This window comes from Tiliqua scincoides, chromosome 4 (genome assembly GCF_035046505.1).
Source record: "Tiliqua scincoides isolate rTilSci1 chromosome 4, rTilSci1.hap2, whole genome shotgun sequence".
NCBI lineage: Eukaryota > Metazoa > Chordata > Lepidosauria > Squamata > Scincidae > Tiliqua > Tiliqua scincoides.
This window is the reverse complement of record NC_089824.1, coordinates 58,666,186-58,680,573: the sequence shown is the minus strand read 5'-3', so window position 1 is coordinate 58,680,573 and position 14,388 is coordinate 58,666,186. Positions and strand designations below refer to the sequence as shown.

At 41.2% G+C, this 14,388-nt stretch overlaps 1 protein-coding gene across 1 annotated transcript in view; it reads left to right on the top strand.

Annotated features, from left to right (window-relative positions):
- LAMA1 (laminin subunit alpha 1) overlaps window positions 1-14,388 on the top strand; it is a 118,721-nt gene that overhangs the window by 77,562 nt on the left and 26,771 nt on the right. Inside the window, exons 32-44 of the mRNA XM_066625109.1 lie at window positions 266-459; window positions 2,468-2,610; window positions 3,051-3,149; window positions 3,668-3,779; window positions 3,946-4,108; window positions 6,651-6,861; window positions 7,104-7,220; window positions 7,308-7,471; window positions 8,575-8,713; window positions 9,573-9,666; window positions 11,682-11,798; window positions 13,433-13,615; window positions 14,006-14,160. Of these exons, the coding sequence (XP_066481206.1) occupies window positions 266-459; window positions 2,468-2,610; window positions 3,051-3,149; window positions 3,668-3,779; window positions 3,946-4,108; window positions 6,651-6,861; window positions 7,104-7,220; window positions 7,308-7,471; window positions 8,575-8,713; window positions 9,573-9,666; window positions 11,682-11,798; window positions 13,433-13,615; window positions 14,006-14,160 (1,891 nt within the window). The remainder of the gene's footprint in view (window positions 1-265; window positions 460-2,467; window positions 2,611-3,050; window positions 3,150-3,667; window positions 3,780-3,945; window positions 4,109-6,650; window positions 6,862-7,103; window positions 7,221-7,307; window positions 7,472-8,574; window positions 8,714-9,572; window positions 9,667-11,681; window positions 11,799-13,432; window positions 13,616-14,005; window positions 14,161-14,388) is intronic.

The window sequence follows — 14,388 nt, the reverse complement described above, 5'->3', positions numbered from 1 at the left end:
AGTTCAGTTATGAAACTTATTGAAGCGAATGGCAGTTCTGCTTTTGATTTTCTAAACTTAATTTTCAATTTATTCCAATAGAATAGGCTTCATTCAGTTAGTTGCTATGCAGGAGGCATACAGTGAAAAAACCATGGAAAAAGGTTACACATCAGTGGTATTTTATAGTTGGGAGTTGGAGTAAGGGCCACTTTCTTGGAGCCAACGTACTTGGCTCTAAAACCAGACCTTCCAGCAATGTACACTTTCTCTTGTTTGCCTCTAGGTGTTCTCCAGGTTATTTTGGAAATCCTAAAGCACCCGGTGGAACTTGTCAGCAGTGTCAGTGCAACCCAAGTGGTTCTGTCAATAATAACTGTGATAATCTTTCTGGACAATGTATATGTAAGCAAGGGGCAACAGGAAAACTGTGCGATGAGTGTGAACCAAGGCATGTTCTTGTGGAAAATGAGTGTGTTTGTAAGTACTCTTTTTGTACTGTCATTTGATTTTTAAAAAGAGTTTGCAGGAGATGGAGAAATAGAGATGGAGAAGTGTTTTTGATACCACAAAAACACCATTTCTAAGGTGGAGTCTTAATTTTTAAGCACACTTGTTCAGCTGCTCCAGTTAGGTCAGTGGGATTTACTTTCAAGTGTGGAAGTGAGTATATATCCAACATCCACCCTAATCCAGGTAATAAAACTCTTTCTCTACAGGATCTTCCTGAAACTAATCTGGAGAAGGAAACTTTGACAATTTTGGCATATAGTTGGTTTTCTTTTTCATTCACGCAAGCAAGTTAGATAGACAAACCATGCATATATACCAAAATATGCAAATTCCAAGTTTTCAAAGTTACACCAAATGGGCCATGTACAAACAAAATCCAAGCATTCAAAATAATAAAAATGTCCCAAATCAAATGTCCCAAAATATCTGCTCCTCCTAAACTGGTAATTTTATCTAACTCTCCAACCTGCTTGTCATTACCAGTCAAACCTTATCACAGACAAACCAGAGTTCTGCAACAGAAGCTGTGGATTGTTTCTGTTGACCCTCAAAACCTCTGTTATCACGAGTATGCTGATGGCAGGAGTGGACGGGGCAGGGATTTAGCTGGCCTGGGTGGGAGGGAGTGTGTCTTAGTGGCAATGATGCACATTGGATCTTATGCCCCCTTCCTGGCCTGGACCCACCCTGAGAGGCTTCTCACACTAGCCAAAGACCTAGTGCCAAAGGAAACACAAAGGCCCTGAGCTTCCCGGTGCCCACTACAGCAGCAACTCTAAAGCAGCTAACACTGTATCCAGCAAGCACCAGGAAGCAGCCAGAGATCTCCTCAGGGGACGGGGACTTTCGTCCCCTTTCCCCAGGAAAAGCCGAAAGCCCCACAGTGGGTCTTCTCAAGTCTGAACTGCAGTTTTGCCAACACAGACTTGAGAGACTCCGTGTCAGGGCCTTTGGTCCAACATACAGTTCAGGATGCAGCGGAGCAGAGCTCCACCAGTCCCACCCCCTCCTGCCCTGGTTCCCTACCCTACTCTGCCTTCTCCCACCCTCATTCCACCCTCTTCCTGCCCCACCACCCAATGGTCACACTTACCCCTGGCGGTAGTGCATCCTGCCGGTTCTGGGCCTGGCACCTGATTGGCCCCTGACCCAACACTGGTGCTCCCTACTCTGAGGGTGCCGTAAGCATGCTTTATGAAACGTTTACAGCACCCAAAGCCAGCGCTATGGCTCAGCACCATCGCTGGACCAGTTTAGGATTGGGCCCACTTTTGGGTCTAGGCAGGCTTACAGAAAGGTATGTAAAAATGTTCTTTACTTACCTCTCACAGGTTGCTTAGTCTCCAGCCAGCCCATGGCATACAATACACGATGCATCGGTGTTGCTGCACACTGGGCCAGCCCTGGGTAGGACTGGGTTGTATGACAGTATAGTACTAGGTCTAAGAAGCAACAGTGTTCTCAAGAGCCTTTCTCCTGGGAGCTGTTTCTTGAAATAGACGCTACTTCCCCTGTAGAGCTCTCTAAATTGAATTGTCTAATTTTCCTAGAGAAAATTGTTCACAGGATAATAATTTATGGTACTGAAGAAGTTTTAAAAATTTAAACTCATTGGGTATTTAACATCATCTGAACAAATCTTTTTTTTTAATTACTAAGGGCCCAGTCCTATCTAACTTTTCAGCACCGGTGCAGTCGCAATGCAGCCGTGAGGTAAGGGAAAAAATGTTCCCGTACCTTGAGGAGGCCTCTGCGACTGCCTCCCTACCACAAGATGCAGTGCACGCTCCATTGGCACGGCTGCACTGGCATTGGAAAATTGGATAGGATTGGGCCCTAAGATACTTACTTCTCTTTTTTGATTCTGTTACAGACCTTTCTTTTTCAGTTTAACTGTATTTGTAAGCCTTCTTAATATGATTTTCTGTTTCTTCTTAATAACTTCAAAACTAATATTTTTAAATTATTCATTCAGCTTGTGATGATACCTGCACAGGCCTGATCTTAAATGATCTGGATGATCTTGACAAAGCCATGTTTTTGATAAACATCAGTGGTGCTGTCCTGGCACCCTATGGAATACTATCTGATTTAGAAAATGCAACAGAACTGTTAAAGGTATGAATAGTGTGACACAATAGAAATATTTTGTGACTTCTTAAACAAAACTCTGGTATAAGCAATGCATATTTCTGTTGAAATAGTGCTTTCAAGGACCCTAGTCACTGGCATTCCTGGGCGAGGGCAAAATGCTAAGTTTTTTCAGGCACAGGGGCACCTGTGTAAAGCACCCCTCCCCCTTGCCTTCAGAGCCAGTTGTAGCTGTGAGGGCAAAGGCTTTTGCAGTCATGACATGGACCAGAAAAATTGTTTCTGGCCTTAGTATTTGACACTCCTAATGTAGACTTTCTGGGGGGGTGCTGAAAATGTTACTGTAGAAAATGGGTGATACTGGAGTGATCTGTATCTAGATCAGTGGCCAGAAAGAAAACATGTTTTGTCTAGTGATGAACACTGAACTGAAATTTCAGCATTTAAGTGCACATTTTTCCTTCTAGGGATTCTTTTTGTCTAAAGAAGAATCGGCCTACACTCAGGACATTGTAAATGAACGTTTTGAAACCTTAACTGCTGATACAGACCAGCTAGGCAAAGAGGTAGGAGTCTTTCTTCTGTATTTAAACCTAGAAATGTTTGTTGGAAAGGCAGTTAGGAAAATTATCTATAGGACTTAATAAAGTTAAATGCTATAGAATTTACCAGAGCCAGCACAATGGATTGTGCCTGCTGGATTATGGCTCATGATGGCCATCTTAGTTTAGTACTTAAAGAAAAATTTCCACTGTACCAAAATTTTTTGCCATTGTCAGACATTTTCCGGCATAGAGTTAGGATGTTGTTGTTACCAGCTGTGCCATCTTTAAGTGATATAGCATTGTTGTAGGGGGATCACAAACCTGATGATTACAACTTACTGATAACTCTCATGGAGATTTGAGATTGGCTTTTGCTGGTTATTTTGCTCTTCTTGCAGAATCTGAAGCCATTAATAAGGAAATGATAGCTAATTTCCTGAAAGACTCAGTGTGAATTCTAGATATGCTCTTCATTCTTTGGTACAACCATTAAAGCCACTGTTTAACTTAAATAAAACCACCATTTGCTTTTATGCCAGTTAACTAGAATATTAGAAAGAGGAGGGCATCTCAACAATGCTACGGAAAGGACCTTGAACAAGAGTCGAGAATTGGCTGTATTTATCGGCACATTACAGGCAACAGTTAAAGGTAATATGCTTGGTGGTAGGCTATTGGGAATTGTATTTTTGGAATAAGAATACAATGTATTCATCTGTAAAAATTGTTTATTAAGAGGAAACATTTTTGCTGGGTTTGTGTAAAGTAGACACACTTCTCCTTTTTTTTCTTACTGTGTTTTTCTTTCTCCGTCTAGTGCTTGTGGAAGTAGCATCCTCTCTCAATGAAACATTAGGTACTGATTTTCCATTGTCAAATAGGACCATTCATGAATTGCAAGATGAAGTTCCCAATATGCTGGACGTAATGCGTGGAAGGCATTTCCAGCAGCCGCACAAAAATACTACTCTTGAACTACAGTAAGCCTACCCATGTTTCTGGGAATGCTAAATAAAATATGCACTGCAGGGATTTGCAGAAAATTATATCTAAAGCAGCCTTTAAAAGAGTAGATTGCAGGTGGTATGATCTGAAATGCACTTATGATATTAACTTGAAGAGAAGCTTAATTATTTTTCTTGATATAACAACAGGGGGCACTATGCCAGAACTTAAGATGTGTATACATTTTCTAAGGCATTAAGTGACTTATTGATTTTCAGCAGAGCTTTAACCGCTATATTTTATTTTCTGGGAGCCAGGCAGGCTATTATATCAACTAATTCTCTTGTGGAATTAAATAGGTTTATAAGTTGATTTATGAAAATGTTAATAGTTTGAGTTTGTACATGCATAGCACATGTTTTTGCTTTGATGGGACATTAGTCAAATAATAAAGGCAGAGTTCTATATATGTGCTTCTTTGGGATAATGCTGTTGTCCATGTTGCTGAGCAAATAAGAAGCAGAGCTTTTGTCAGCTTCTTCTAGAACGGGGTGAACAAACTTTCAACTTCAGGGATCCTGGACCTTCAAAAATGTGTAAGAGAGAGAATTTCAACAGGTACCACTTGTCATCTGCGCACCTACTGAAATTCCCTCTTCTATACAATTGTTAAAGGCCCAGGATCCCTAAAGTTGAAAGTTTGCCCATCCCTGATCTAGAAGGCTGTAAGCAAGTTATTAAAAACGGAGATTGAAAAAGCTTAATACTGAAAACTGTGATCGTATACAGTTGCCTTATACCACATATAGGTCACAAATGTAAAGTGGCCATAGCTTTCCCGGTATTCAGACAGGAGCCTTTCCAGTCCTACCTGAAGATAGCAAGGACTGAGGGCCCGATCCTGAGCCCTCAGTGCCAGCCCTCTGCCAGTGCTGAGTGTTGCAAATGTGACATAAGAAATGCTCGCGGCACTCAGCACCAGGTCAGCACTGGCACCAGCTCAGTGCTAGTCTGTGATGAGCCAGCACCAGCCTGAGGCCACTGCATGGAGCAAGGGATGAGCTCCAGATGGCAGAGAGGTGAATCGGAGTTAGGGAGAGGCCTTCCAGGGTGGGGGAGTAGGGTAGGAAGGGGCAGGATCAGTGGTGCTCTGCTCTGCAGGATTCAGAACTCCTCATCGGGACTTCCAACCCAACATGGGACCTTTCAACTCTGCGTCAGCTAAATAATAGACCATTCTGGGGCCTGTTCCCTTACCCAGGGGAAGGGGGCAAATGTCCACCCAAAGAGCCACTGCTCCTCTGAATGATGAGCAGCTGAGGATAGGGCTGCCCATCTGGGGCTTTCTGCATAGAAAGCTTGCACCCTGCCAGTGAACTCTGGCTCCTTCCCTAATTGAACCTCATTTCATTTCATTTGGAAAAGCAACTTGAACAAAAGTACAATGTCCTCACAGCAGTATATTACATGTGCTCTGTATCTTTCGATCGCTGTCAGTGCTGAGGATTCATGGGGACCTTTTATATTTTTGCAGGGGTTTGGAGAAGAAAAAAAAATTATTCTCTAAGGACTGTGCCCTGTTTATTTTTTAATTTTCCTGGTCTACAAAAATGACGTTATCTGTATGGGACTGTGTGGTGGGGAGACTCAAAGCATGGTTTTACTAGCACTGGAAGGTTCCAGACGAATGATAAACGGAGCCTTATAATATCACTTATCTAGCATCTTAATTGGTTTTGCTACATAATAGTGACAAACCCTTCTCAGCAATTTGAGCTATCACAAATGCCAGTTATATAAATGCTGAAAGTCATCCAGTGATTTCAATTGAATGGGCAATATTAAGACTTTTCAGTATCACTCAGTAAAACTTATCTATGTTGTATTGCGGTAGAGTCAAAAACGTATGCAAATCAGCAGGTTTTCAGAGAGTGGAATGTATCCCACAATGGAGTGTATCCCATAACAGTACAGATATAAGGTATACCCTTGTAAATAAGAAGTGCTGAATATAATTCATTTAAGTTTCATATTACCCCAACTGAGATTCAGATGTTTTTCCGGACATTGAAAGAAAGTGCCATGGATCATGTGCAAGTGATTACTGGCAGTGGTGGACTTGCCCTTCGCAGCTCCCAGGGCAAAGATCCACGCACTATGCTGCCCGCCATGCGCTATGCCAGCCCCCTGTGTGATGCTATCCCCCCCCCCACTTTCAAAGCTTGATGGACCCTTGCACGACTCTAGGACTGACTGGGAAAGCCTTCTGAGGCTTCCCCATGGTCTTGAACTGTACTTCTGGAAAACCAGAAGTACAGTTTCTGACCGCGTTTGCCCAGGGCTAGGTCCACTGCTGATTACTAGGTTTACGGAATGATTTATAAATGAAAATCACACTTCCAACAAGCAAACAATATGATAAAATAAAATGTTTATTATATTAAGTAGACTCTGGTGTTCTTACCTTTGAACTCCTTCCTTTAAAACCAAAACAGCAAAATACTTATATAATGCTCAGTTGGTTTCCTGTGTGAAAGAACATTCTTCTGTTTACTAGAACATTCTTCTGTTTACTAGAACTGCAGAAAGATTATTGATACAAATCAAGAAAAGCTATTGGAGACCCCAGCAGGATCTTATGGATTTGCAGAAATCTACAGAACGCAACTTATCAAAGCACAACTCCAGATTGCAGGAAGCAAAGGATCTTGTGAATGAGGCTGGAACCAATACCAATGAAACCAAGCGCCTACTTTTCCTAATTAATACTAACCTCAAGCTGTTCAGTGTAAGGAGACTGTCATGGGGCTTTACAGCAGCTATGTTTTAAGAGTGCAAAGCAACCTTTAAGAAAAACTTGTTTTTAACCTTGAATTGGTATTTGTGCTTGTAAAATGTCCGTGATTATCCTTCATTTAAATCATTTAGATATAAAATGCTAGATGTACCATCTACAGTGTAGCAATTGCTTTGGTATTAAATATGCATGATGTATTAAAATTTTGTATTAAAAATTGCATTTTATCCTAGCATAAAACTTTAGATATTGAAAAAAAGAAGAAGCTTTCTGTGATGCTAATCAAAGAAGGAAAAGTACAGGTGGATGCTACTGCTACCCTTGCTAAAGATGTGCTTAACACTACCTCTGTAAGTTTCTAAACACTCTGACACTCTTTTGGTGTAATGTAATGTATGGGCCATTGTGATTCAATAATAAGGAATTTTACTATTTAGAGTCTGGAAATCCACCGGGATGAACTGATCCTATGGAATGGCAAGTTAAGGCAACATGTGGATAACCTGGTCATGCAGATGTCCACTCGAGGAGCACTTGATCTTGTCTATAGAGTAGAAGATCATGCAACTGAGTTACAGAGTCTTACTCATGCGTTAGACAGGTGAGAGCATCATTAACAAAAGTGCCAAGTTGACTAAATCAGTAAATTTAAGTAAAGAGTTGGTTTGGACAGACTTGAACAGACTGGTTGTGTGTGATGGGAAAAGGGATTATCCTGTTTGGCTCAGTGGAAGTTCTTGTCTCTGAGTTTGTTGGACATTCATGCTTGGACATTGTGCTTGTGTAGGACCTGTGCTTGTGTAGGACCTAAAATGAAAAATCTAATATAGGTATATACAAACTATATACAATTGATATCCCATGTACAATCCAGGAATCAACTGAATGATAAAAGCTAATGCACACTGGGTTTCAAAGGCTTTATGCAAACATGATGCCCATTCACAAATTTCAGACAAAATGACTGATACTTTGAGCGGTCCAGGTGGAAGTGGGATGCAACTACTACCCAACCACACAGAGCCCATAAATTCATCCAAACTGACCCATCAATTCTGAAGCCCTTCTGAGTTTGACCATATCCCTCATTTTAAGCTGTAATGCTTTCAATTATTGAAATATGAGGAAGGCAGGCAAAGATACAGGAGCTGTGATTTCAGTGGCTATCGCTTTTATTATGAATATATGCAAAGTAACTGAGTCTGCAATCCTAACCACACTTTCCTGAGAGTAAGTCCCATTGAACAAAATAGGACTTACTTCTGAGCAGACCTGGTTAGGATTGTGCTCTGAGTTGAATAAAGGCAGCATAATGGGAAGCTATTTTGATTAGCTGTACTGCCATGGGGATTATGCTATCTTTCTTGCTAGTCAAGTAGAATGCTTTGACTACGTGAAAATGCTGTCTTTGATACTCAAAGAGGTTCAAATTTCATTCAAACTGAAGTAAGGCTTAAAAAGGATCTCTCAAACACTATATGTACCTAAATCTTGTAGAGCACAATCCCAGCGCCAACATAAGGTCAATGTAGCTCCGAGGTAAGGGAACAAACATCTCCTTACTTTGAGGAGGCTTCCGTGAGTGCCACCCAACTGCAGGATGTATCGCACATCCCATTGGGACAGCTATGCCGGTGCTGGAAAGTTGGTTAGGATTTGGGCCGTAGTGTGTTAAAATGTTGTGATTTCTCCCCTCTGCTGCAGTGGCCTCTTAAATGTTAGAGATGTGTCTCTGAATACAACTAATGCAGTCCATGCATACTCCACTGTGAAAAGTCTGATTGAAAATGCTGAAAACCTGGCAGGTGATGCTCATGGGATTCTAACTACACCTATGGATTTGGTAAGTACTCAGCAAATGTTTTGCCAAACTTCTTTATCCTTCCAGGTATTCCATGTTTCATTGTTTGGAACCTAAGTGTCCTGTCAGGTCCTAGCCATAGCATCTATTTTGTCACTGGGACTCAGATTTAGAAAATTTCCTCTCATTGGCTTCTCCAAAGTATGCAGTAGCAATGACACAATGTCATGCTAGTTCATATCCATAACCCTGCAGCTACAATAAGTGCAAAAGGGGTTCTTTCTCTTGGACAAGTAGGTTATGATCTGTAGTGGAGAATCTCTCATCATAGAAGAAAATGTGAAGAATCTAGACTGGTAGCAGTGACTAATTATAGTTATAATATTTGTTCAGTTCTTTTTTCTGATTATAAAAGTGACTTAAAAATTTAAAAAAAAATGTATTATGAAACTTATCTAATAGCAATTACGAGAAAGTTCTGCTATAGAAGCACATAAATGCTTTGTATGAAGAACTATCAGTTATATCTATACAAGGTTATAGCGTCATAAAAATTTATGTAACTACTGGATTTGAATTTGATTGTTTTTGTAATACTGTAATTATAAATGTTTGTTTCAATGCATTACCTGATGAAGCCAGGGTAATTCTTAATTATATTTTAAATTTATATTTTGCAATATAAAACTTGGGACTAGGTGGTTAAAACCTAAACTATAATTGCATATAACTTTAAGAACTGATCAACTTAAATTTTGGCCCTTCTTGGAAGAATAATTGTTTTTCAGAAATGGTCAGTCGTGCTGGAACATCAAATAATATAAACAAACATAATTACATTTTGTATATGTAAATATTTTGTTTTCCACGTATAACAATGTTCTGTGATTTTTTTTTAAAGTCAAAAGAACACTTTAATTTTACTGGGAAAACGGCCCTTCAGTTCAGTTCTAAGTTTTTAACTGAAGCTAAAAAGCTGCACAAGAAGTATGAAGGTAAGCTTCAGAATACAGAGTAGCAACTTTTGGCTGCTGTTTTGATGGGACATTAAAACCAGAGGCAGGTGTGTAACTGTGGCCCCCTTAGAAGGAATGACGTTTTTAAACATTCAACTCTAGCAGCAAAATGCAAGATGGTGAACCTCTTTTCAACCTTTTGTGTTTCCATTCCCTTTTACAGGAGCTAGTGTGGGTGTTTTTGTTTTTTTTCTTGTACAGCAAGTTCTTTTTCCTCCTGTCTTTGTACTGATAAGTATCTGGCTTTAACTCCAGCATAGATTTCACTATCCCAGCTCATGCTTCAGAAAAGATTTTGGTGTTTTTGTAAACACTTGTGTTTTGAGGAACTGGCACATTTTTCCATCTATCCAGTTAAATGTTTATCAGGCACTTAAAAAAAACTTAAAACAATTACTCCTGTCATTGGAATGAAGTGACTCCCGATTGCCAAAGTGGCTAGCCAATTTTTACTTTGCACCGCAAGTTGGGTTCTGGAAAGGGAACTGGCTTCACTGTTGTTTCATGGGGCATGTTGTTTCATCAGCATCATGTGCAGTTGGTTTCTTCTGGAAAGACTTGTTGCTCTCGCTCCAGAGTCGGTTCAGAAGTTTGCACATCTGATTCATCAGGAGTGAGTGCAGATGCATTGTAGATTCACTAGTCAAGCTAGATATATCTGTATGCAACCTAAGTGTAATCAGGAAAGGATAAAATCAGGGTTCACATAACATAACCTCAGTGTGCTGGAACTGGTACCACAGAAGAATTCAACTCTCCCTCACTACCAGATGCCTGTGTGGGAAGATCTGTGGGAAGGCCCAATCCTTTCCAGCACATGCAGCCATGCCAATGGCGCTGCATCCTGCCGTGGGGAGGGGGTCAGTCATGGAAGCTTCCTTAAGGTAAGGGAATTAGTATTTCATTATCTCAGGGTTGCATTGCAACTGCATTAGTGCTGGAAAGTTGGACATGATTGGGCTCCTGCACCATGCAATGGTATTGGGCATTTGAGGAAACTTGGGTTCAAATTTCCTATTCAGCCACAAAGCTTATGGGCAGCCCAATCCTGAACATGGTGGTGTCCAGGGCTCCAGCGGCACCAAAAAGGCTACTGCTAGATCCTGTGGGCGCTGCAGCTGCCATCAGGATTGCCACAGAAGTGTTCACTCCCTTCTCCTGGGCAGACAGCAGCCAAAAGCAGTGAGTCTCCTTGGCTCTGTGTCCATGTTTGAGTGGGCACAGTGTCACCTGATTCATGGGGGGGGGGGTTCAGGATTTGGCAACAGATGCTGCAGCCATCTTCACCCCCTCATGGACCCGATCCTCTCCCCTCCGCCCTCCCTCTGCCCCCTCCCGCCCATTCCGTGCCTCCTCCCTTGCTCCAAAAACTCTCACCTCCAGCTGATGCTGCGGGAGTGCTGGCCAGCCATCCTCCCAGTACTGTCTCCCAGTAATGCCTACTGGTACTGTCCCAGCTCCAGCACTTCCTCCCCCCCCCCGTGCCGCGAATGTGTTTTACAACCGACTTCAAGATTGGGCTCTAAATGACCTTGGGTGAACCTAATCTACTGCACTGGATTGTTATGAAGATGAAAAGGAATGAGAACACCCTGATTTTCTGGGAGGAAGCGTGAGATAAATTTGTAATAGCAAATACTTCTGCAAGGCTGATGCTTACTGTATGATAGCATGGGTTATAAACATGGAAAATACATACAAACCTGAACCATTTTGTTTAGGGGTGTGTGTGTGTTCCCTTGCAGGCTATAGCTTGGCTTACTCCTTGAACTTTCTAAAACAATTAGGTCCACTGTTTTCCTTTTATAGTGCTCTTGGTCTCTAATTTTAGCCTACTGTGGTCTAAATTATGTAGACTGATCTGGGGTAGAGATGTTGGACAGATGGCCCTGCTTCACATCTGTGCATTGAATTTGACCTTTGGGCCTCTTCCAACTGTGCTTTTAAGAAGGAGGTTACTGTGTAAGGACTACAAGTGCTTTTCCTGCCCATAGGACTTGTGTCTGGATTAAACGAGATGAACATGAAAGTGGAAAGATGTAAAGAGAAGGCTAATGGAATTGCTAAACGGTTTGATGACTCATTGTTGCAGCTGACTTCATTGCCAAATGGTAAGTGAAGTCCATTTTGACAAATGATTTTTATTACATAACGCAAGCATAGTTAACACTAGCAAATTTCAGCCCTCTCTGCTATCTAAAGGAAAATCTAGCAAGTCTTTTTACATCCGGAGGATGTTGAAGCCAGATGTTAACTATAGTTTTTGGTAAGTCCAGGAAAAGCTTTCCTTTGCATCATTGTGTCTGTATGCCAAATAAAGGTTTAGCTGTTGAATTTCTGCCTGTCATTCATCTGCTCAAAGCACAAGAGTTCTGAAAGAATTAAAACAAGAAAATAAAAAAGCTGGGAATCCTTAAGTTGTAGATTAGCTTTTACTTGAATTCATTGTCATGATTCTGGTGAGAAAGTAATGGAAAACTACAATGTGCCTCAAAATGTTTGATCTGTGTTTATGTAAAAAAAAAAGGGGGGGGAACCAGGTTTAGAGGGATTAGTGTGGTTCTAAAAGTGGATGTTTCTTGAAAGTATAAACAGTGTGTTTAAACTTAGAACTTCTTGATGCTTTTATTTTCCATGGTTTTTAAAAAGAGAGAAGCCACCCAAGAGATGTGTTACCAGGTTTTAAACCAAGAATTACGCTAGAGTTCCAGAGAATCTAGTAGGGAAAATGTGAGATGGAAAAGATAAACTTTAATATTTACCATTGGTCAAGTTTCTTCAGCTGTAGCCTGTGCCTGAAATGTTTTCCACTGTAAGATGCTGACTTTGCTTTTAATGACCCAATTAACCTCCTACTGTTCAATGAGCCAACTTTTCTTCTAAGACTATAAACAACCCAGGATGGTAAAATGCATTGAAATTTAACATCAGTGGAATGATGGTAGTCTGCATTTAAATGTTAATGCAGTGGAGATAATGGTCAGACAGCCCAATCCTGTGCTTCCCAGTACCCACAGTTAGAGCAGTGCCAAAATGGCTACCCATGGGGCTGGGAAGCAGTACCAGGTCTGTTCGGGGTAAAGGAGCTTATGCTCCCTTACCCCATGTAATGACCAGGCAGCCTTGATGGGTCTCCTCGAATCTGTGCCTGCTATTGAGCGAGCACAGATTCAAGGAGACCATATCAGGTCTCCTGGGCTGGGAGGAGGGTTAGGATATGGTGACAGGGCCTGCCACCTTCTCTACCCTCCTCCTATACCACCTTCCCCTGCCCTCTTCTGCCCCGGAATGCCTCCCCCCACCCCAACTTACCATCCTCCACTCAGGCACCAGATCATTTCCAATACTGCACGCCGGCTCTCGGCCAGTACAGGCTTTTTTGATCATGCCTAGTTAAACCATAGTAATTGCTATTAGAATGTGGAGTTGATACATTGAAATACATATTTTTCCCCTGCTGTAAATAGCGTAGATACTCACACCCCAGTCCCTAGTGCTGCAACCTCAATAACGCTATTCCCTTGAGATGCTTTAATTAATAAGATACCTTTAGAAAATCTTGCTCATGAATCTCCTGCATCACATCTAAGTATGGCCCCAAGAGACTCGCAATCCTATACATGTTTATTCAGAAGTGAGTTCAACGGTGCTAAGACCCAAATAAGTGTGCAGCCTTGAAAGAGTTTTCCACCACTGATGCAAATAGCACTATAGGAAATTGAATTATGTCCATCAACTGTTTCAGATACCAGTGAAAAAATTCTTGCTGCAAAAGAGCTGGCCGTGACTGCTAACATTATTGCTGTTAATGGCTTAAGCCACACTGAGGTCTTTAGTGAGAAACTGCAGAACGCTTCGTCTGCATTGTTTAAGGTTAATGAGACATTACAGAAAACCAATGAACTTATAATCGACTCATCAAAAGCTGGTAAGTTAGCTGCTTCGTTGCTCTCTAGAAATGTCATTGCATGCAAGAGTGCTGTTAATTTTTAAACCCCAAGTATCCTTTATTTTTTCTCTGCATTAAAGCCAACTTATATTCTTTTGGCTATATGGAGGGACATTAGAGTGCATATAAATTAGATTTGGTAAATATCTGTCCTATTACAAATAAGCATTTTTAGAACTGCCAGCCTAAGTAAAAAGGCAATAATTTCAGGAAACCATGTGATCAGTTGCATATGCATTTTTCATACTTCTGTATACTTTCACTGTAATGTCCAGTGCAACAGCCCTCCAAAATTCATTGTAAATCACAATTAAAAGAATAACACTGTACTAGAACTCTGTTTCAAGATGTCAACTTCTCTTTTGGCAGCAGCAGCAGCTGAAAGAAAAGTGAATGAAGTTGAAGTCCAGGCTGGTCTCTTGTTTGGTAGGCTGAAGCCTTTGCAGGTGCTAGAGGAGAACCTGAGCAGAAACATCTCTGAAATTAAAGAGCTCATCAGCCAAGCCCGCAAACAGGCAGCTTCTGTAAGCAGCTTATTTTAATCTAAAGCTATTTGGTCCATCTTGTGTCTTCTACAGAAAAAAGAGCTGCTTTTCTCCAATACTGTGCACATCTTATTGTCTAATAAATAGAATATGCGTAAGATGAAATCAGTGGCAGTCCAAGAACTTTGGGTGCCTGTGGTAAGATGCCTCCTGCTGACTTTTCATCAGCCCTGCCTCTTCCTTGTCTATTTCTTCTCTAACTGCTGC